This window comes from Dicentrarchus labrax, unplaced genomic scaffold, assembly GCF_905237075.1.
Source record: "Dicentrarchus labrax unplaced genomic scaffold, dlabrax2021, whole genome shotgun sequence".
Taxonomy (NCBI): Eukaryota; Metazoa; Chordata; class Actinopteri; family Moronidae; genus Dicentrarchus; species Dicentrarchus labrax.
The window spans coordinates 15,834,599-15,856,103 of NW_026136702.1; the positions used below are offsets into that span (position 1 = coordinate 15,834,599).

Sequence of the window (21,505 nt, forward strand, 5' to 3'; positions counted from 1 at the left end):
GCTGTTTGTCGTCCCCTCTCTTTCTCCCCCCTTTCCAGTCACTCTTCAGCTGTCACCGTCGATTAAAGGCAAAGAAAGCCCTGATTCTGATTCTAAAGAAAGTAAACCCATGAGACAGAATTAACCACTGTAAACAGTCTTTTATTTGTAATATGACAAATACGTCTGGCACGATACATTCACAAAGTTGTGCATCTGAAACCTTTTCGCGTTTAAGAAAGTTCTCTGCTAAAAGTTAAAATGACATTCATTGATCTTCACAGGTGGATCCGATAGAAACTAGTGTGGCTATCAATATAGCCAATAAACTGTAGTTATGATTATCTCTGAGCCATTACCATTCCACAGATTGTTACTTTAAACTTGATAAAAAATGAAGTTGTGAATAATTTTGGGAAACAATGACACTAACCTAAAGTGCCATTAGCCTAAATCACCAGACGGGACTGCACAGTGTGTTAATCACCTCTGAATCCACTCAATTAAACTCTAGTGATTTTCTCAGTTCACAGTAAACAAACAGAAATGTTAAGACAAAAATTTAAAAAAAGCTGAAATAGCCTCAGAGAAAGCTCAAGTTGATATTAGATATTAGTTTTTCAGTATGTGTAACTTCTGGTTAGTGAAGTCAGTAATAAAAGAATAGATTCATATTAACGTCTCTACTTCACTGTGCTTGTAGTGTGTCTAAAGTGAAAGTTTAAAAATGAGCAACAAAATGAAAAAAAAGATCACAATCTGAACTCAGGGCCCACTCACTAGCTTCCTGCAGAGCTTTGAACTACTTCTCACAGTCTTCATCGGCAGAGAAAGCTGGTTAAGTGGACTTTGAGTTAAGATTCCGATCCTTAATGCTTTGAATAATAAAGTGCATCACTTTCACTGGCACGGATATCTAGGGCTGCAGCCGTCGAGGTAGCGATGGATAATTCAGGCTGAACTGATGGATGGAGTCCAGTCATTCAGTGTATCGTGTAGGTAGAGTCTGTCTAAGGCAAATGGAGAAGAGGGAGAGAAAAGATTAATGAACCACACAAAGAAAATGAACGTCTGGAACTTCTTTATCAGTGCTCTGCACATCCGTCGCAGATCTAAAAATAGTGAAAAAGGGTGGGGTGAGCAGAGGTAATTATAGTCATTGTGGAGAAACTCTTCTGTTAGGATTTCTCCTCCAGGAGTTTCATTTTCCCTCCCTCTTTCTGTCTCACTGCCTCGGGCGATTGTTGTGCGACAGCTGATACTTGACTTTTCATTTGGTAGTCTTTTGTTGCAACAGAGAGGTTACCTTTCACTCGCTAGCGATACTGTCCAGCTGGTCTGTGTGCAGCACAGACACAATCACACAAGGCAGACACTTGTAACACATTCTCACGGATAAAGTGGCTTTTTTTTTTTTTACTACAGCAGGATTCATTCAGTCACTGCAGTGGTCTTACTAAACTTAACAAAAACTGTAATATCCACCCACTTAGACCCATGCAGTATATCTCTTTATTTAGCAGGCTCTGTATCGTCTGTATAAAGTGATGTACTGCATGGATCTTTCAGTTTGGACACATTGACGCTTCCAGCACTGAGCCGGCTAGAGCGGGTTGTTATCCTGCATTGCAAAACTATTTCTGGAGACAATGAAAAAGAGGAATTTCTGTACCAAGCGCAGATATGTGTGCGTATGACTGCGTATGTTGGTACCTGTGTGTTCAGAGCGTAGTGATACATTTCACAGAGCTACGAGCGCTACTCTTCGCCTGCTGGGGGATCATGGTCTGGGCTTGGAGGCAGTATTTGGCCTTGCTGTTCAGCTTTTTCAGAGTCAGCTTGTTGGAGCAGCAGCCGAGCTCCAGCACCTCCTGAAGAGAAGAGAAGAAGACAGATTGTCAGTGATGCCTCCAGATACCGTGTCACCTGACAGCAAATTTCAGCCTTAAAGGTCAAATTAAATTGTTATTATATCTTTGCATTGTCCTTCTGTTTTTGTTGTTGTTATTGTTCTTGTTTTTGTTGTTCTTCTGCTCTTCCTCTTGTTCTTCCTCTTTTGTTACGTGATAGTGGCAGTGGCATTTCCAATGTAAATTGTTTTTAATGTACACGTTCCATTTTGTTAGTCCCAGGGAAAATACTGCTGCCGCCGAAGGTGATTCTTTTAGTGCTGACGTCGTTAATTGATCAGTCAATCAACCGAAAATTTGATTATTGATCAAGAAAAAACACCATTTGTTGCTTTTTTCTGTTTGATATCATAAATTGGATCTTTTTTGAGATATTTGAAGACGTCACCGTGAAGATCTATTACAGGAAACTATATTCTTCATGAATTGTATGCTTGCCTGTAAACAAATTTGATATTTTTATCCATCTAACCAGAAGAGCCTCCAGGTTGCACTAACAATTATCTGGAATTAATTGAATTGCACCAATTGAACACTATTTTCCATCTAATTAAAAGATACAACATTCAAAGATAAGAAGATTATAGCAGGTTGTATCTGTTGTGTTTTTATGTTCTTACAGTATGTGCGTGAACACGTGCAGTGAAATGCAGGGCGCCATATTCATGAGGTTAATGTGCAATAAAGAATAATATTTAGACTGATAGTACAAAAAAAGAACTGTAAAAGAAATTTGAAGGATTATGTGTGTGTGTGTGTACCTCCTCTCCACTCGTGTGTGTGAGGTAGATCTTGTAGAGCAGACTGCTGTGCATCTTCCGGACCAGCAGTTTGGGGGGCTTCACACGGACCACAATCCCTTGCTCTGTGGCGTTCAGCCTCAGTAAAGGAGCGCTGATCTTGGCTGCAGATATGAGGATTTTGTTTAGTTTTTTTTTTTGAAAATGCACAAAGTTGAAGATATGAAAGAGTGACAAAGTGTTTATTTTACTTTTTTAAGGATGTTGATTTATTAAGCTGCTATAGATCTTTAAAACTAAAATCTTGAGTCAAATACTTAAAATGTTCCTGCTAGTTCTAAATAGAGAACTAGCTTTTATCACTGTCGGTTTCAGGTTGTGTATTCTTCCGTTTGTCGCTGCATCAGTTTGGGGAGGCAAGCAGGCAAAGAAGAGAGAGTGCAGACGATGAAGAGGAGGAGGAGGAAGCATGTAAACACTCACTGTCCCAGCGTGGGCTGAATCTCGGTGAGAGGGCCCAGGCTGATTTGTTGGAGGGCGGAGAGGAAGCGTGCAGTCTGGCATAGTACCACTCTCTGGGGTCAGAGGTCACGCCGCTGAGGTCACACTGGTGCTTCTGGATCCCCTGACAGCCGTCAACGTCCAACCACTGAGGCTCGCCGTAACTGAGGAGTAGACACAGAGAGGAGGGATGTTAAATCCAGAAATCAGTGGCAGATGCAAGAAAAGTGTTACTATTTCAAATCTGACACTTTCTGGTTTCATACAAATAAGCAGGGTTGGATAAATAAATATTACAAATAAACACTGTGAATGCACAGATCAAGTTACAGATCAACTGTATGCCTGCAGTGTGTGTGTGTGTGTGTGTGTGTGTGTGTGTGTGTGTGTGTGTGTGTGTGTGTGTGCGTGTGTCTCACATCTTCCACTGGACGTAGTACTGCAGGGACGTGCTGTTGGTGGTTGGAGTCCAGCGCAGGATGTTTATATAGTCCACAGAGTCAAACCTCACCTGGGTGGGCGGAGCGAGCATCACCGGAACTGTGGGAGTTATTGATTGTAGAGCGGTTTATGAGTAGATAAGAGCATCAGTTCAATTCAGAAGAAGCAGAGGCTCTTTAGTAAAGAGCAAAAACTGCTTTACAAACAGCCCAGCAAGACACAGAAACAGGAAATGGAAAGAAAAAAATGAGTAAAACAAATTAGAAAAGTGTGTCACAGCCAGTACTCTAACTTGAATGGATGAATATAGTAAATACATAGATTTCTGCTGTAACTATATATACACCTACATACAGCAGCATAACAGCATATAATAATTGTTAATCACAACTAATTTGGATTCCCTTGTATCTAAATAGCTTCTACATGGGCTCTGAAATTATGTTAAAAATGCAATGTCTCTTGGATCGGAGATATTTCCAAGACAAAAGCAAAGAAAATAAAAATGATTTCCCTCTAAAGGGGAATTCAGTCATCTGGACTTTTGTCTGCTTAGAAAGACTTTTAGACTCTCACACACTGCAGCCTAATTATTGTCTGCCATTGTTCCTGAATACACACTTTTACAAACCTCACACTGAGTTTAGTTCCTTGAATATAATTGATATCAGAGCTTGTAACACACTCATAGCTTATTTTATCTTGTAAAGCACATCGTTAAGATTGTTATAATTATACTATACCTTGTTATAATTATACTATACCTGTACTGTACAATTATACATACATATATAATTTTCTTATAATACACATTGTTGCAATTAGATTATACCTGTACTTTTCAATTATCTGTCTCTCTATATATGTGTCCTATATAGCCTATATCTCCGTTAAATTACACATGTGCAATACTATTTTTATGTTTTACTGTGCCACTACCTCCTGTGTAATTTCTTTGTGTAATTTCATCCATCCTTCAATATTTATACATATATCTTTTATTATAATACTACATACTGTGCGTATTGAATAAGCTGTGCAATGTTCCATCAATCATTTATGTATATAAAAGGTGTATATAGTGTACATATAACTCTTAGTTTCTACTTCTATTACTTCTTATATATTTCTATTTTATTTTTATTTAATGTGTGTTTTCTTATCCATTGTGTTGTGTTGTTTCTTGAGCTGCTGTATCAAGTGTGATCAATAAAATCCAACTTATCTTTCACTTTGTTTTTAACTTAAAGAAATCGATATCCTGTTGTTATGGTGACTGATAATTACTGACATTTGCTTATGTTTTACTGTCATAGAATGATTTATGGACAGAACTTAAGAACTTACTGTTTGTTGTTCTATAACTTTACAAAGTTTAACACCACTCACTTAATTTACTGCTCTATCAGGTCCTATGACTTCAGTAAATAACACAAGATGTCCAGATAAGGCAGACGATCATGAGTATGCAGAATCTATTTGTAACTTCTGTTTGTGATGTCCAATAAATGTAAAGTTACACCCCAGGACAAACCTAAAGGAGCGTGACCTTTATATTAATCACTCAATAACAACTCTAATCCACATGACACAATACACAATAAACATATGTGAGGTTACCTTGCTCTGTGACACCCAGGTTCCCCAGCAGCACGGCTCCGAGCAGCAGATGGGTCATGGCGTTGATGTTGTATGTGTGCGACGGACAAGGCCAACAAACACAAGCCACACTGGACTGATGCTGATGGCAACCCTGCCGCCTTTAACATGTCATCGACTTCCCCTTTTTCAATTCGATGATGCATGGACCATTTATGGTAGTGACAGGTTCCATTACAAAGCACTGACAGATCACTTTACCAATGTTCCTTATCTGTACTCTACCTCAAACACTGCACGTAATGATGCAATCACTGACTGAAGAATAACAATAAAGACTCCACCTTCAGTATTCCTACATCCAGGTCACATGTTTTCTTTCTGGTGGAGATGGTTCAGAAGCTTCTTGGAGCTGAATGACTCTTAATTTCTGCATGGCTTGTTCTTGAAACATCAGGTGGTAGACACTGATAGATGTGATGGTATAAATACACTGTGTGTGTGGCAACCGCAGGAAAACAGAGATAACAATGAAAATTAGACATCAAAATATGTGAAAATTGTGACTATTCATTGCTCAATACAGTGGTTTGTAAACTGTGCCATTCCCTCCTTTGAAAGCTGACCACCATGTAAACTAAATCCACAGTCAACTAGTTACACAACAAGCCTAGTTATAATCCCATTTTCTCATTTTCAGTGTTGTGCAAGTGGAAAAAACATTGCCCAAATGGCCAGAGAGTATAGACGCAAAGCCCTACACTTACAGTAAACCTGAGAGCAAAATAAGCTTAGTCATCCTTTGTTTGCATCTCGTTTTTCTTCTCTTGAGACTGAGCAGATATTTAAAAGGTTGCATCTATAATAAAAGTAGTTATTAATGCTCAATGCTCAAGGCCTTTTTCACAGCAGACATTTAGACTGATCATAGTAGGAAAAGTACAGACGATGATGGTTCAGTTCTATGATTTAAATCATAGAATGACAGTTAACAGGACTCTGAAATTCAATTTACTTTATTTTATTATTTACACTTGCCCTTTTCCAGCGGTTTCATGTCAAAATGTCGTCTGTGAAAAAGGTCTATTATTACAAATGAATCTCTGTGCGTTCTGTGGGGATGTATTTCTCAGCCCTTTGTTTGTTCTTTGCTCTGTTATCTGCTGTCCAAACATTTAACTGGAAACAACAGTTTACTGGAAAGGTGTTACATAATGAATCTCAGTGACAGAGCAACAACTACAGCTGTGTGTGTGTGTGTGTGTGTGTGTGTGTGTATGTGTGTCTGTGTGAGAGAGAGAGAGAGACAGAGAGGGAAAGGAAGAGAGGTGACATCTACTTCTTTTCCAGCTCTTTATGCTTCCACTTCATGTTAATATTTAATTATATTTTTAATGGCTTTATGAAGATCACTGAAGCTGCTGAGATTATTTTGTTTTTATGTCCCGCAGAAGAAGTAACCTGAATCCTGACTGTGCAAAATCATTACAGTTGGACTGCACTTTATCTCGTGTGCAACGGATTTCAATCACATTTTTTTACTTTTAACAGATGTATTTCTAGCCTTGTCAATAATGTTAACTTGTGTCATGTGATTTTGCAACACTTCCAGGCAGTGTTAGTACAACTTGTACATCCCTGACTCGTAATACAACTTTGGGTGACTTTTGACTGGTTTTCACACTGACTGTAAGAATAAAGGCAAAAATGTCAAAAACTAAGTGAGCAGAGAAGTCTTAACAGTTAGCTAAATGTAAATTATAAATGGTTGAAATAGCTGGCCAAATGTAATGGATGAATGGTTCAAATACATAGTTTACACTTTTATTATAATGGTGGAAAAGTTCCAAGTAAAGAAATGGTTAATATAATTATAAAACGTATTTGATGGATGTTTGAAATGGTTAAAATAAAGAGTAAACCCTTAAAGCAAAAAAACTGTTGAAATTGCTGAAAGTAACGGATGAATTATTAAAATTGTTAGCTTAAAGTAGATGATAAATGGTTAAAATAGATAGCTAAAGATTATGGATGGACAGCTGAAACGGTTAGCTAAAAGTAATGGATGAATTGTATCGTTAGCTAAAAAAACTAACTATAAATAGTTGAAATCATTATCTAATAGCGATGGATACATGGTTAAAATTAAAAAATTAAAGTAGTGGTTAAACAGTTCACTATAGGTGGTAGCCACAGTAGTCAAATGTAAACTTTACCAAACTGACTGAAACATTACACTGTATACAAAATGTATCTTAAAACTACCCAACGTTATATTAATATTGCTGAATAACTTCCATCTTATATTCAGTTCAAAGGGACACATTTTGAACTTGAGGTTGGGGCTGATGAAGGGAGTTAATGTGAGCACGCTGTACAAGTATATAGGACAAGAAAGGTTGGCAAACACTGCTGCAGATTACCAGAACTCATTTACCCGCAAACCAGATAGCAAGAATCAGGTGAGGATGCACACCTAATAGTGAAGTCTGTTATCGACTATTACTGGAAACAAAAGGTCTCCCTACTCCCACACACCCACACACACACCAAAGAGGAAGGAAACATAACAGACATCTATGCAAACACACACACAAAAGAGGTCCCCCTTACCACTCAAATTACTGGTTTCTGAGGAAGGAACAAAGTTGATTTCTCAAATGTCATGAAACATCATGACATAGGTGCCTCTTCCCTTACATATGAACACTACGTGACAGACACAGTGATTTGTATAGGGGGTCAGTCCCACAGCAATAACTCAGCTGTCATTTGGCTGCTTAACTACACCTAAATACCAGCTTCCCTTCCTTTAACAGGTATAGTGTTTCACATACAGTAATTTGGTGAACACAGCATAAGATTTGGGACACTCATGTTTGGGTCAGAGGACGTTGCACAACTTCTGTTTAAATTTAACACAACATCCCTTCTGGTTTTTCAACCACATCACTTATAAGAACAGAAAAAGGCTGAAAACACATATCTTAATCTTTAATGAAACACTAAAACAAAATTACAGCACAGGAGATATTATGTGGACAACATCACAGACCTAACAACATAGATAAAAAGATTATGTGCAGATTGCTAGCAGTTAAGTGCTTGTGTTTATATTCAACTTAATTACACGCAGAAAGATCTATTAATCACAGCCATTTGAAATTGGTGGACTGAACCATTTTACACACATAAAGGCTCCATTCTCCTGTTTCAAGTGCAAGATTTCCACTCATTTCATGAGAAACTTAATTCATTGCGGTTCCTAAACTGCCCTAAAACAAAATAAAATATATACAACAAATATTTTAAAGTTCTTATCTTGAATCCCTGTATTAATTGTCCAATTATCTCTTATTATTTGCCAAATACGTGGAAAATGTCAGCGCAGACCTCCACCAAGGTGTTTTGTTTCTACAGAGACGTTTGAGGGGACTATTATGTTTTATTGTATGTTTAGTCAAGGCACTCCATTCACTTTAATTACGACAGGTTTGAGCATGTGCAACGAATTCAGCTCAATACATCATTAATTTGCCCCAACTGGCAATGTTACCTGCCCTATTATTCCCTTCAAAAACATATTCTCCTTGGTGGAGGTAAATGCATACACCAAAACTTAAACTTATCAACACAATACAAAACAAATAATAGTAACAATAACATGCTCATTAAACAATATATATAACCAGAAAGGCACTGAAGCAGTGCCATACCTCAGCTGAGGTCGCCTGTCCTCTTCGCTCTGCTGCTGTTGTGATTCAGTCTGCGGGTACCAGACGGCCTTATTTGGAGGCCTGGCTGCCATTTCCAAATAATTGGTGAAATATGTTTCAAACTAAGATAAACGGACTACATACAGACAGTTTCGTGTTAGTTTAATCTTCACAATTCACCAACAGTTAAACAAGTGGCAGAAATATCTTTGTACTTGAGTAAAACGGGACCTTTCACTTCACCTGGTTCACTGCAGCCTGTCTGTTGCTGTCATGCAGAGAGGACAGAGGAGCGCAGTGTAACCATCGATTTTTTCCGCTGCATTTGTGTTCTATGTTTGAGGTGGCTGTTTCGTTGTATGTTCACATTGACTTCACACAAGCGCGACAAATTCATTTTACCATAGGAAAGTGAAAAATATCTGCCCATTATTCCGATCTGTTCCAGAATTCAATTGGTTCTTACTTGGTCCATGGTTAGCTCTTCCACAAAGTTTGATGAAAATCGGGCCAGTCGTTTACCTTTCTCCAAGGTAACAACTATACATTTTAAGTTGTTTCGTTTTTGACAACTCATCTTTAACTTCGGGGTGTCTATATTATCTAAAATAATGTAATTTAAGGCAACAGCCAACCCCACACATCCTATAAAAACAGCATTTCCAGTGGAGAATTTACTCATTTCTCCCTCGTTCTCTCCCTGATCTACCAGCAGGTTAGAGAGGCAAAGGAGGAGACAGACCGCAGACTTTCTAGGAATCAAATCCGTCCAAACCAATCTAGTAACTAAACCCGCCCCAAATAGTACATTTCACGTTACAGAAGTTAAAGATGCTCTAACTTCCAGTTCAAGTGCAAATAAGCAAGAGGACACTATTTTATTGGCAGTATTCATAAGACATACTATTCCACAGTGAACACAGTATTTTGACCACCCAGCACTCTTACTGGCGAGTATAGCAATGGCTGGGAACATGCAACAGATGTAAATAGTTGTTACTGTATGAAATACAGATATTCATTAAACAGTATCTAAATGTTATCCTGGCTACTATAGTATTTGAATATGTAACATACGAGATAAAGTACAGTTAAATCCCTCTGAGTCACAATGTGGTGACCCTGGTAGGTCAGCTGGTGGAGCTTGCCCCCATGCAATGTAGTTCATCACACATTAATATGAGGTAATATGATTTGCTTCCACATACTAGCACTGTATGAAATGTTTGTGATTGCAACAGATTCAATCATAGGCGGCAGGGCTTAACACAAATAGCAGAAAGAGTTGAGATTGCGGTGACTGATTGAGTTTGGTAACTACATTGATCTATTTTAACTATTTTATAACTGTAAGGCCATTTGAGTGGTGTAATTCTGGTCGCAATGGAATTTTTTTCACAAAGGCTTATATTCTTGGCATTATGTTTACTTGGCACCCTTATGCTCTGGCAAGGAAATAACACAAACCGAACCTCCTGAAATGTGTAACCAGAACTTTGCACAAGCTGCTGTAGGGATTATTCAGTGATCCACAATGTTGAGTTCCACATTCAACCACGGTAACCCTCAGCTTGTTCATTTAATCCTAAATCCACTAACACCTCACGTTTTTCATAACCAGAGGGGAGCTCGCCGACGGATTGTGCATCATCTTCTTCCAAGTTGCTTCCTGGCATGTAGCCAGGTCCTTCTTCTGTCCCTACCTCCACAACATCACACTCATCAGCCTCGGTCAGCACCCCGAAGGGCTGACAGCCTTCACAGTCAGTAGAGGAAATAGGAGACGGTGGAAATTCTTTCTCTTTTTTCTCTACCGTTTCATTTGACAGAAGAGGTGTGGGTGAGACATGCTCCACTTCTTGCACAATGATCTGTTTCAGTGTATTTGTGATAGTCTTTAAAAGACACAAAGACAAACAATTAGATAAGTGTTTACATTAAAAAACCTGGTTCTTCAGTGGGGGTAAATTATTCTAGCATTCTCAATTTCTCAAAAGTTTTTCAAATAAAACCAGAGTTGGGAGGAAGAACTTACCATAGCGCTTGGGAAATTGGAGCTTGAGGCATTGGTCTTTTTTTTGTACACCATGAAGACGACAAAGGCGAATGCAGCCAAGATCAAGAGGCCGATGATGACGTAGACATAATCTAGACAAAACAGATGTAGATATATTAACACACCGATTGACAGCCATGAATACAAACACACAGTCTAACCAAAGAAACCAGTGGCTCTGATTCACTGTGGTTTCTTCAATGAGGGGGCTTTGTTGCTACACCAAAATAAAAGAAAGAACGAAAAGAGACTGGAGGAACAGAAAGAGAACAGAAAGAACTTGAGTCTCTGCAGAGTGCTGACTTCAGCCAGAACTAAGTTATCATAACATAGCTCTTATCGATCTAAACTCCATCCATACAACAAGCATTTTAAAAGTTATTTGCTTGTTGCCTCGTGGACGGACATGACAAAGGATGAATTTAGACTTTTTACAAATCTGCATCATGATGTTGTTATTTCCACATCCTTTTATCTGTTTATTTTGGGCTCATACAGCTGTAGTAAACCAGATTACACAGTAGTGAGTAAACTCATACGCAAGGGAAAATTTTGATTCGCTTTCTGTGTGAACACATCATTAGACTCAAAGATCAGGAGCTGAACCGCAATTCTTAAAACCTCACAGAAACAAACAAAACAAAATTTTATAAAAATGAAATAAAACAATTTTACTCAACCTTTTTGGTCATTTGGTGGGGGACTAACCAGCAGGGCGCAGGACTCTCCTGTGGCCTGAACGGACACTTTGGCCATCTCGCCTGAGAACTTCAGACAGAGTTCCGGTGTGGAGACCCCTGTGAGATTCCCCTTACACACACTGTCCTCACAGGAGAACCTCTGGCTATGTTCCTCCTGCACACACAACAAATACTGAGACTCCAATAAAACTTAAAATACACAACCCAACAATAATGGTAAGCCGTTGTACTATTAATTAATAGTAATTCTGCTAAACCTACTATAAACAATGTTATTGTAATAATTCCATGAGGAAACTGAGACACGTCTATTGTTTTCCAGTGCAGTAATTGTTTGATCAATGTCATAACAAACTATATGAGGTGTGACACCGTGTGCAGTCTGACCTGGTTGAAGACCCCAACGTCATACTGCAATTCCGGTAGGAACTCTTTGTCAGCACTTTTCTTCTTTTGTTCTGACTTTTTAGCCAACCTCTCAGAGTACAACAACCAGGGATGCTTAAACTGGTAATGAACAGGGCCATCCTGTTGGGCAGTGACAGTAACTGGTGGGAAGTCGACAGAACCTGGAAACCAGCGACAAAAGCCGGCGTAAGTTGGTGGTTATGTGATCACATAGGAAATCAAAAGTGTTTGGAGTTAGAGTGGAGCACTGGTTGTAAATGTAACAGGCTACAGTTGTCATGAATTATTTTAGCTATTTTGTATATTCAAGAGATGGATTAGAGTAATTCAGATGTTCTCATTGTAAGCTCAATGAATGCTGACACCACTACTCACATTTCTGTCCTACTAGTGAACCATGGAAATAGCTGAAAGTGATTCCATCAGGAGGAGCGGGATCAGACTCATTCTGTCCAATCACAGCAGATACAGTAAGAAAGTAGTCATAATCTATATCCGAGATGGAGACATCAGCTTGTAGACTTGGTGGGGACACCCAAAGCACGTCAGGAGCACTGGAGAAGCAAATGAGACAAGAAAAACTTGAGCAAAAAATCGTGATGAAGTCATGAGTTATCTCAGCTTGGGCTTGGAACACACAAGGGACTAAAACTATAAACCATAATCATATGTCTTTTCTATAAATAGTTTAAAGCCTTCTGTAGTATGGTTTTAAACAGGCAAACACAGATATTTAACAGGTAACGTGTACAAAAAGAGAACTATTTATATCTTACCTTGATGTTGAGCTGATTGCAACCTTGAACGCAAGCCCTGGCACGAATTGATCGTAACTCCACTTCAAAACGTTGTGCAGATTGTGACAGACGAGGGTAACGTTGGCTGGCGGCTCCACTGTGGAAACAGAAACACAGATGTCAAACAGATAGATATTCTGAGGCATTCAAAGTGTACACTGAAAGTCTACAAATATAATCTTATAAATATAATAATAATAATATCAGACCACCAAATTGTTATGCTACAGGTGGATCTCCCGTTCCCTTACAGAACTCTTTTGTCCAGAATGAGACTGGCAGCAAAATATCGGCTAGAAATATGTCATTTAAAAGGCCTTTCAAATAGGAAACATTCCCATCCCGTTTCACCATCATTTAGGCCATTTACAGACTCTCAGCTCAACCCTCACACTGCCACATCTTCTTCAGACTTTCATACTCATTGTCAATGAATTGTCAAAAGGGCTGGGTAATTTCACTACCATAAACAGCCCACTAGAGGGCACTGGTACACAATGTACACCAGGCGAACCTCTTTCAGTGGGTCACATAGACACAGTGGCCTATATAAATGTTAAACACACCACGAGTCCACGGGCATAATGTCGGTAAATATTTTGCCTCTCAGTACAGACAAATGTGCATACAGATCTATTTCTTCAATCTTGGCTGTGGGGAGAAAAAGGGCATGAGTTTACTCCTGCACTGGGTTTTTTTTTTTTTTTTTTAACCACTACCAGAAGCTTTATGTAACATCCCTTCTTACATCCTTCCCAATAGCCTTCTCAGTGCACACTTCCTAAAATCCAAAGACAGAAAGAGGAGCAGTTACTGCCTTGGTAACTTCAGTGCTGGGACTTGCAGTTTAATTTAACTTCTGCAGCATTACAAGAAAACTAAATGATCTTAATGGCAGGCCTGATCAAAGCTGTGGGAAACCAGTTCTTTAACCAGTGCATGTTTACACAAGCCTGACATTTCATCCGTTAGGAAGGATATGGTAGATACGACTGCCGTTATCGTGTCCACACACACACACACACACACACACACACACACACACACACACACACACACACACACACACACACACACACACACACAGTGATTACTCTGTTTGCTGTGAGGTTTTTTTGTTTTGAACAAAGCATCAAAAAGAAATTCTCTAAAAAGGCTCTCCCTTATTCCAACATGTCGTTTCAATAATATTTGTAGCCTTTTATCATAATTTTGTTGTGGTTTACCAAAGTAATACTGACAATGGCCAGCATGTTAGCGCATGTATCGTCCCCTTGGACATTCACAGAGTCTCAGCTTTTTTTGATGAACACACCTTCAAAAGACATTTATGAGCCGCCTAGAGAAAAAGTAAATTTCAGTTTCATTTCCTTCCCATTTACTTGCAGGCACGTGATAACACATACAACCACACAAACACAGAGCCGCTCAAAAACAAATTGACAAATCAAAGACAGAAACATGTACTGTAACAGAAGTGATAACCGCAACAGCAAACTTGGTCGCTGAGGGCTCTCACCACAAGCTAGCTCGAGACCCACACCCACACACACACTCACACTCTCACACACTCACACTCACACTCACACTCACACACACTAGCTGTTTGACAAGCTGAAAGTGCAAAAGATATATATTGACAAGTGAAAACATATCACTCTGAACTTCCTCACAGCAAATATTAAAATGTGTTTTACCCATTAAATACAATCTGTGCAGGAATTTTCAAATACTGAAGAAAACCACTTTTGCACAAAATAAATTATATTTGAATTTGCAGTTTTTTATCTTAATTTTACCCTTTTAAAACTAAAACTGTGGTTTGGGAACTGATTTCAATCAACCAATTCAATCCAATCCATATTTGGAAAAGTAGAAACTATTAACTTAACACTGGGCATGTTTATAAGTTTACGTGGTTGACATGTGCCATCTTATGAAGCTAGAAAACAGAAGTAACAGACAAGGCTGACAGATTTGTGCAGACAAAGCAAAACCCTCTTTCAGAAGCAGGAAGAGAAAGCAGATGCTATCAGACTTAAAAAGGAGGTCACTGGAGATAATGTGTTTAACACAGAATGGCTCGAAACCTTTCTCAGTGCTGCTAAAATCACTTTCAAAATGAGTCCATTAAGTTATAGCATAGCGTACCAAAACAATGCGATAATTAAGTGCAATAAAATGTACAAAAGGGTAGAATGCAAGTACAGTACATTATCTAGGGGTGGGGAAAAATATCTATTCATCAATGCATTGCAATATATTTTTTCCCAGTTCAATATCGATTCATTAAATCCTCTGAATCGATTCAAACCCCTGGCCAGTGGGGACGCGGTGAGTAACACCTTTGTGTGATTTGCCTTGTACGGATGGAGGCCGCACTTGACCACACAACAACAACATGGCAACCGAAGCAGGTAGCAGCAGTGTTAAACCAGCGCCTTCAACTTTAAAAGCAGACGTTTGGAGTCATTTTGGATTCCAGTGTAAACCCGGAGCACTCCTGTGGTCCGGGTTATAGACAAAAGTAAGGTAGTGTGTAAGCTGTGCCAGGCAGTACTAAAATACTGCAATAACACAACAAATTTGCGCAACCACTTAAGCTGACACCATGCAGATGCTCTGCAGCAACCCGCGGCTAAACCTGTGGATTCAAAACAGACGCAACTCGACAGATCCTTCCTTTGCAAACTGCCGCCAAACTCTGCCTGCGCAGAGAAGATAACGGAGTCTGTGGCCGTCTTCATATGTAAGGACCTACGACCGTACAGTGTCGTGAAAAAAACGGGGGTTTTAAGAAGATGGTATACACACTCGAACCACGATACGCCATACCAACACGCAAACACATGACGGAAATCGCCGTCCCGAAGCTGTAATTCTACTTATTACTGAATCGATATCGAAGCATTTAAATCAAAATCGAATCGTGAGGTTTGTAACAATACCCAGCCCTAACATTATCCCACACTTCAGCATCTGTTCACAAACTCAGTACTGCATTTTATTATTTACATCCTAAAAGGTGTTTCCTCACACGTTGTTTCCCGTTACTGCAGTGTCTCGGCCACATGAATAGTGAGAGCTTTTTTTACATGAGACATTTTGCCTTGCAGCATGAAGAGCACACATGTACAGAGTTGGGTAACTCTTGACTTTGATCGATTCCGGTTCTGCTTCCTATTCTGGTTCTTACTGATTCCTGATTTTGATGGAAAAAAGGCCAAATGTTTAGATAGTTATTATGTTTTGTTACTTTCTGTACCTCCCGTATTTTTGTGGCCTGACTGACATGTATACCAGAAATATACCAGCTTGTGTTTTTAACAGAAAAACAAAATCACAACTACATCCTGACAAATTACCTCAATAATGATCAATTAAAGGAGGAAAAAGAAAATGGTTCAGACTAAAATAAATAGCAATCTACTGATCTTTCACAAAAATAAAGAAAGTTGCATTTCCCACAAATCAATCTTATGTCCCTTTAATCTTCTTTTGTCAATAAATGTTATCTTTAAAGTACTTTTTGCTAAGCCATAAATACCCTGCAACCCTAACTACACAATATCAGCTATGCGTTGATATGTGCTGAAGTCCTCACAGCACACTGAGCGTGGCTGCAAACATCATAGCGGACATCTGCAGGAGCATGTGCAGGAAGCACGTCATTTCAGTTAACCGTGCAGAGAGCGGCCCTATAGTCGGTGAAGGTGAGGAAGGAAGAGAGGAAATTGCTGCCATTTTTGAGTTATTTTGAATTTAGGACAGTGTCTCTGCTATCCTAACTTAGGACAGTTCTGCAATAGTTAAATTTCTTTTTACTAAACGCAGTTAGCAAGGATGTTTCTGGAATACCAAAAACTGAATTGAGATAAGATTGGATTTCAGACAGAGGAAGTTTCAGTAACTAGGCCCCAGGGCTCTAACAATGACTCTGTACCATTAAGTGTGCCAGTAAAGGGCAGTACGCACCGAGGACAATGGGGTTCACAAAGATAACAAAATAAAATCTGTCTTTTGAAGAGACATTTTCCTTTGGTAAAGCAAAAAGAGGACATTGTTAAGGACTTAGACTGTTTGGCAGTATGCTCCTTCCTTCAAATGGACCTTTATTATTTGTGATTTGCAACCTAAAATAATAATAGGTGTTTAATAAGTATACAACAATATTGTTAATCAAATCGCCCTGAAAGTGATCCCAGCGCTATCGTTCTGTAACTGATGCTACTGTTGATGCATGATGACAAAGAATCTGGTAAACTTGGGTTGGTTTATTTGCTGCGTCTCACGTAGTTCTCAATGAGGAAATCTGCAGCTTTCTTTTAAAGTGCATTTCATTATCCTCCATCTCAAGCTATAAGTCTCCACAACAAGCACTGTGGCGAAGGCATAAATGAAAGCAATCTCAAAGCACGGCATTTTCTTGGAAAGCCCCAATCACACCACAAGTTGTGCTCTTGTATACAATGACTCATCACAATTGGGTAAATTGTAAAGGGAATTTAAACAACATTCAAGTATCTCATGATTAATACGTCAAGACTCTACATAAGACAGAAGACCAATCATATCTTATGACAGATTGACGATACTCTTTACTGTATAAACTAGGGGTGGGTAAAAATATCGATACGGCAATATATCGCCATACTTTGCCGCCCAATATAATATTGATTTTTCAACTCCAAAGATCGATTTTTTTAAAGAATAATGATTCATGTTTAGACGTATTGTGAATACAGTATGACTTCCGTACCTCCACTCCGGTAGATGGCGCTGAAGATCAACTCTGCTGTGTGGCGCATTGTATTTCTGTATTAGAGAGAGTGGCTGAGGTCTTTCCAAAATGGCTATCAAAATAACAACGCCTCCACAGTTTAAAGCTGACATTTGGAAGCACTTTGGCTTCCAAGTTAAAAAAGATAGTAAGAACGAGTTGGATAAAGATAATGCCGTTTGTAAGCTTTGTCTTGCTGCCGTGAAATATTGTGGGAACACAACAAACTTGCGAGTTCACCTAACAAGACACCACGCCGAGATATTAGCACAGAAGCAGCCGCAAAAACGGATTAACGGTACTTTATCCTTTATGTTTTCAGCTGCACTGTGAGTCGTACTGCAGGTTACAATGATTTCAGTTTGTTGGTCAGGGAAAAGAGATTAATGGTTACTTTGAGATATTTACAGTAGTTTCAGTGACAAGAAATTGAATGCACTTAATTTTATGGTTTCAACTGCAGTGTGTAACACTGCATTTTATTTTCAATATTGTTTTCAGTGAATGTCATGGAAATTAATAAAATGGAGAGGCTGTTTTGAATGAAATAGTTTTGACTCAATTTTTCCTCTGATCAATATCATCTGATGTACATATACAGGTACTTGTGTTTTCATCTCTATTTATATCGCAATATCGTGATACGTATTGTATCGTGAGGATCTTGCCAATACTCATCCCTAGTATAAACATACACAGAACTTGTGAAAGCCACAATTTGTCACCTTAATACCAGAGGTCCACAGATATGCCCACAAGACCCCTCTCTCACCAACACAAACAAAGGATACAGTATATACACACACCATTGCCACAATACACAATACTGTGTCTCTGAACAGGATGTTGATGAACTCTCAGTCTAACTGTGTGTAGTTTCCGTTCTCTCAACATGATACCGTTACTCTATTCAAGAATGTGGAGCATTTAGGACACCTCTGCAGCGCTAAATTAGGTTTATAGCCCAGATTTATTTTACTCCTCAAGCTAAAAGTTGGAACAAAATGTGTCACTCTGACAATTTTTAACCAGTACTGAGTGATTTTAGACACTCGCAGGGTTCCTCCTCTTTTTCAGAAATAATTTTCTTTATCTGACAGGACGGCACTTTCTCACAATGGTGGTCAGCATTTATTTAGCATTAGCTCACTTTCTGTTCTCACCACAGGAGATTTTTTTTATCCTCAAACTGTAACATAAGTGTATCCAGAGGCCATAATAACAGATAAAATCTTCTTATCTTTTAGCCTTTTAAAATAAGAGACAGTAGAAAGTGTTTGTTGCACGTATAATTAACAATCAGCAACCACAACAGCAAATGTCAATCTGATTTAATAATAGGTTACATGTAGCTGTGACCGTCCAAAAAAGTACAGCTCCTAAAAAGGAGCATTTTTTTCATTCTGCATCTAAACTAGTCTCTAAATTTCCAGGCATTCCAGATTTTCCAGGAAACGTGGGAACCCAGACTTGATAAATATGGGGCCAGATGTATGAAGAATGTGTCAACAATAGATGGGAAAACAGCCATTTAAAGGTTTCTGCGTAGCAACTTTTCAATTTCCCCTCCGACCACTACACTGTTAAATAGGAAACCATAAACTGGCCATGGAGAAGAAAACTGTAGTGGCTATTTCAACTATGGTGAACCCATTAAACCCTTTTGTCTGACATGTTAAGTATTGGTAAATGATCATGCTGTACCACATTTGAGTAGTTGGAATTGTCTCATTATATCCTTAATGTTGTCTGGTGGCAATGCCGTTATCTTTGGACTGTATCAGATTGGATGCAGACAGACAATACCCACAGACAGACAATTATCGACCATTATCCTCCATAAGATGTCCAGTTATTCCATCAGCAAATATCACATTGCAGACACCAGTACACTAGTCTGGGCCTAACATCATATCTAAGAGAACAGAGCTGACGTAATATGAAACACTACTTTACTCAATGGCTGGACATTCGCCCGGTTGTGGTGCAATGTGTTATCCACAGCCAGATCGTAAAAAGAGTTTTAATCTGTCTTTCTGTGCTCTTTTCTGTGCATCCAATATGTACAAATTAAACAAAACAGCAAAGATTAAGAACTGCTTCCCATTTTCAGCCCTCTTTAAAAGAAAATGACCTGTTCACGTGCAGAAGTGCACAACATATTCCAGCTGGTATCTAGTTGACTGCAAGCATGTTTCACTTCTAAAAAGGCATGATTCCTCTATTATTAGTCTTATACACAAAACAAAAACTCTGCAGAAATGCATCACTCAAACAAAAGCCTGTTGGGTAATAGTGAGAAGTACAAAGAGGAAATAAAGAAAACCCTCAAAACAGAAAGAAAATGTACTTTACAGTAGGTTTGTTGCAAGTGATCAGCTATATGAGCTGAATCTGATTAAATACACATAATTATGTTTGAGTTATATGAGGTCAATTGTTCACAAGGTAGACAATGTTTTAAAAAGTACCCCAGGTACTGTTACCTACCAAAATAAACCATTGTTGTTAATTAACATGCTCAGACACTGACTGTACAGTGATTATGGACAGCGTTAGCCGGAAACTGCTTACAACACTAGTATTTCTGCCTGTCGTGTCACATCATGAGAACTAGAAAAAGGTTTGAAATGACACATAATATTACTTTAACCATTAAAATACCCTATTTACAGAGTAAGGGCTCTGTGTGTGTGTTTGTACAGCGGTGGAAACACCTCCCTGATAGCAGGCACAGCGCTGTAAGCTAGCTGGGATTTACCCGTTGTCCATCTGTCCTCACCTCATATAACCGGACACCCAGCTTCAATTAGGGAGGTCAAGTGTCAAACCCTTGTATATTCGGTCAATATTAGTCTTATTAGACTTTAGCGAAGACTAAAAAAAGGTAGCGAGTGAATATAACGACAACTAAGTTAGCTTTCTTACCGTGGGCCGCAACAGCTCGTAGGCACAAAAGAAGGAGGAAAACTGGGTGGTATTTTACCGAAAACATCTCAATGAGCAACCGAGTGCTGGTTGTTTTTCACGTCCAAGGTTTCCCTTTAAAACGGAGACAAGAACGAATAAAACATGTAACTGATGTGTGAGGCGGAAGGGAAGCGACGCTAAGTCTCCCACAGACCGTTGAGTCTCTGACGGAGAGCCGTTGGATACTGCAGAGAACTCCCCCCCGGTGCTGCCTTTCCCAAAACTCGTAAATTCACGCTGTCAAAATTATCTGATAAACCAGCGGTTGTTGTTGTGTGGCACACGTGGCTGAAAGCTGATTTAACAGGACCATAAAAGAGAAAATAATCCCCTAAATAATATAACAATAATTTATTTGATCAATCGCGTCTAATTTATGTTTTTCCGATTCGTTCGTTGTTGTTCCTTGTAACCCTCCCTTGACTTGATAAAAAAAAAGTCAGTGTGATGTTTGGCAAAGACTGCAAAGAAAAACAAAAACGCCATAACAACAACAAGTAGCATGCATGGCATTGTTTTTGGTTGATATGGTTTCTCTAATAAAGTCAAACAACTTTTGTAGTTTTCAAGTAATTTTCTTTAAGGAACTTTCATTCAAGCTCAAGCTTAAATGGTGATTTGTCCGACAGCACGTGAATGCAGCAAACGTCGTTTCGAGTGGGTGTCAGGATATCGGGAAATTTTTTTTTCTTTAGAAAACTATCTCTATCCTTGAAGGAAATGATTGAGGGCGGTAACCTGATAAACTAATGTGTTAACTCCACTGAAAAACTACATAAATAAATACACCCTATAATGTTTTAAAATACAATTTAAAAATCCCAATATATAGCGTTGACTGTGCGTTGAGCGTGAACAGACCTGTGTGGGATTTCTATTAAATAAACAACATTTTAAAAACAAAAAC

General features: G+C 38.8%; 2 protein-coding genes across 3 annotated transcripts; both read right to left on the reverse strand.

The window, feature by feature from the left end:
* Positions 1–120: 120 nt before the first annotated feature.
* Positions 121–6,156, reverse strand: il22ra2 (interleukin 22 receptor, alpha 2). 2 transcript variants are annotated; one of them, XM_051420208.1, is made up of 6 exons: positions 5,192–6,156; positions 3,550–3,670; positions 3,113–3,294; positions 2,651–2,793; positions 1,693–1,850; positions 121–985 (listed from the first exon to the last, which is right to left on the reverse strand). In XM_051420208.1, exons 1-5 carry the CDS (start codon positions 5,247–5,249, stop codon positions 1,701–1,703), a joined length of 654 nt encoding a protein of 217 aa, XP_051276168.1. In that variant the 5' UTR covers positions 5,250–6,156; the 3' UTR covers positions 121–985; positions 1,693–1,700. The 2 variants fall into 2 exon arrangements, with proteins under 2 accessions (XP_051276168.1, XP_051276162.1); XM_051420202.1 differs by having other exon boundaries at positions 121–989; positions 5,192–6,009.
* A 1,987-nt stretch (positions 6,157–8,143) lies between these two features.
* ifngr1l (interferon gamma receptor 1-like) lies at positions 8,144–20,782 on the reverse strand. The gene is made up of 7 exons (XM_051420146.1): positions 20,557–20,782; positions 12,828–12,945; positions 12,427–12,605; positions 12,031–12,212; positions 11,623–11,797; positions 10,922–11,034; positions 8,144–10,781 (listed from the first exon to the last, which is right to left on the reverse strand). Exons 1-7 carry the CDS (start codon positions 20,621–20,623, stop codon positions 10,437–10,439), a joined length of 1,179 nt encoding a protein of 392 aa, XP_051276106.1. The 5' UTR covers positions 20,624–20,782; the 3' UTR covers positions 8,144–10,436.
* Between the last annotated feature and the right edge of the window lie 723 nt (positions 20,783–21,505).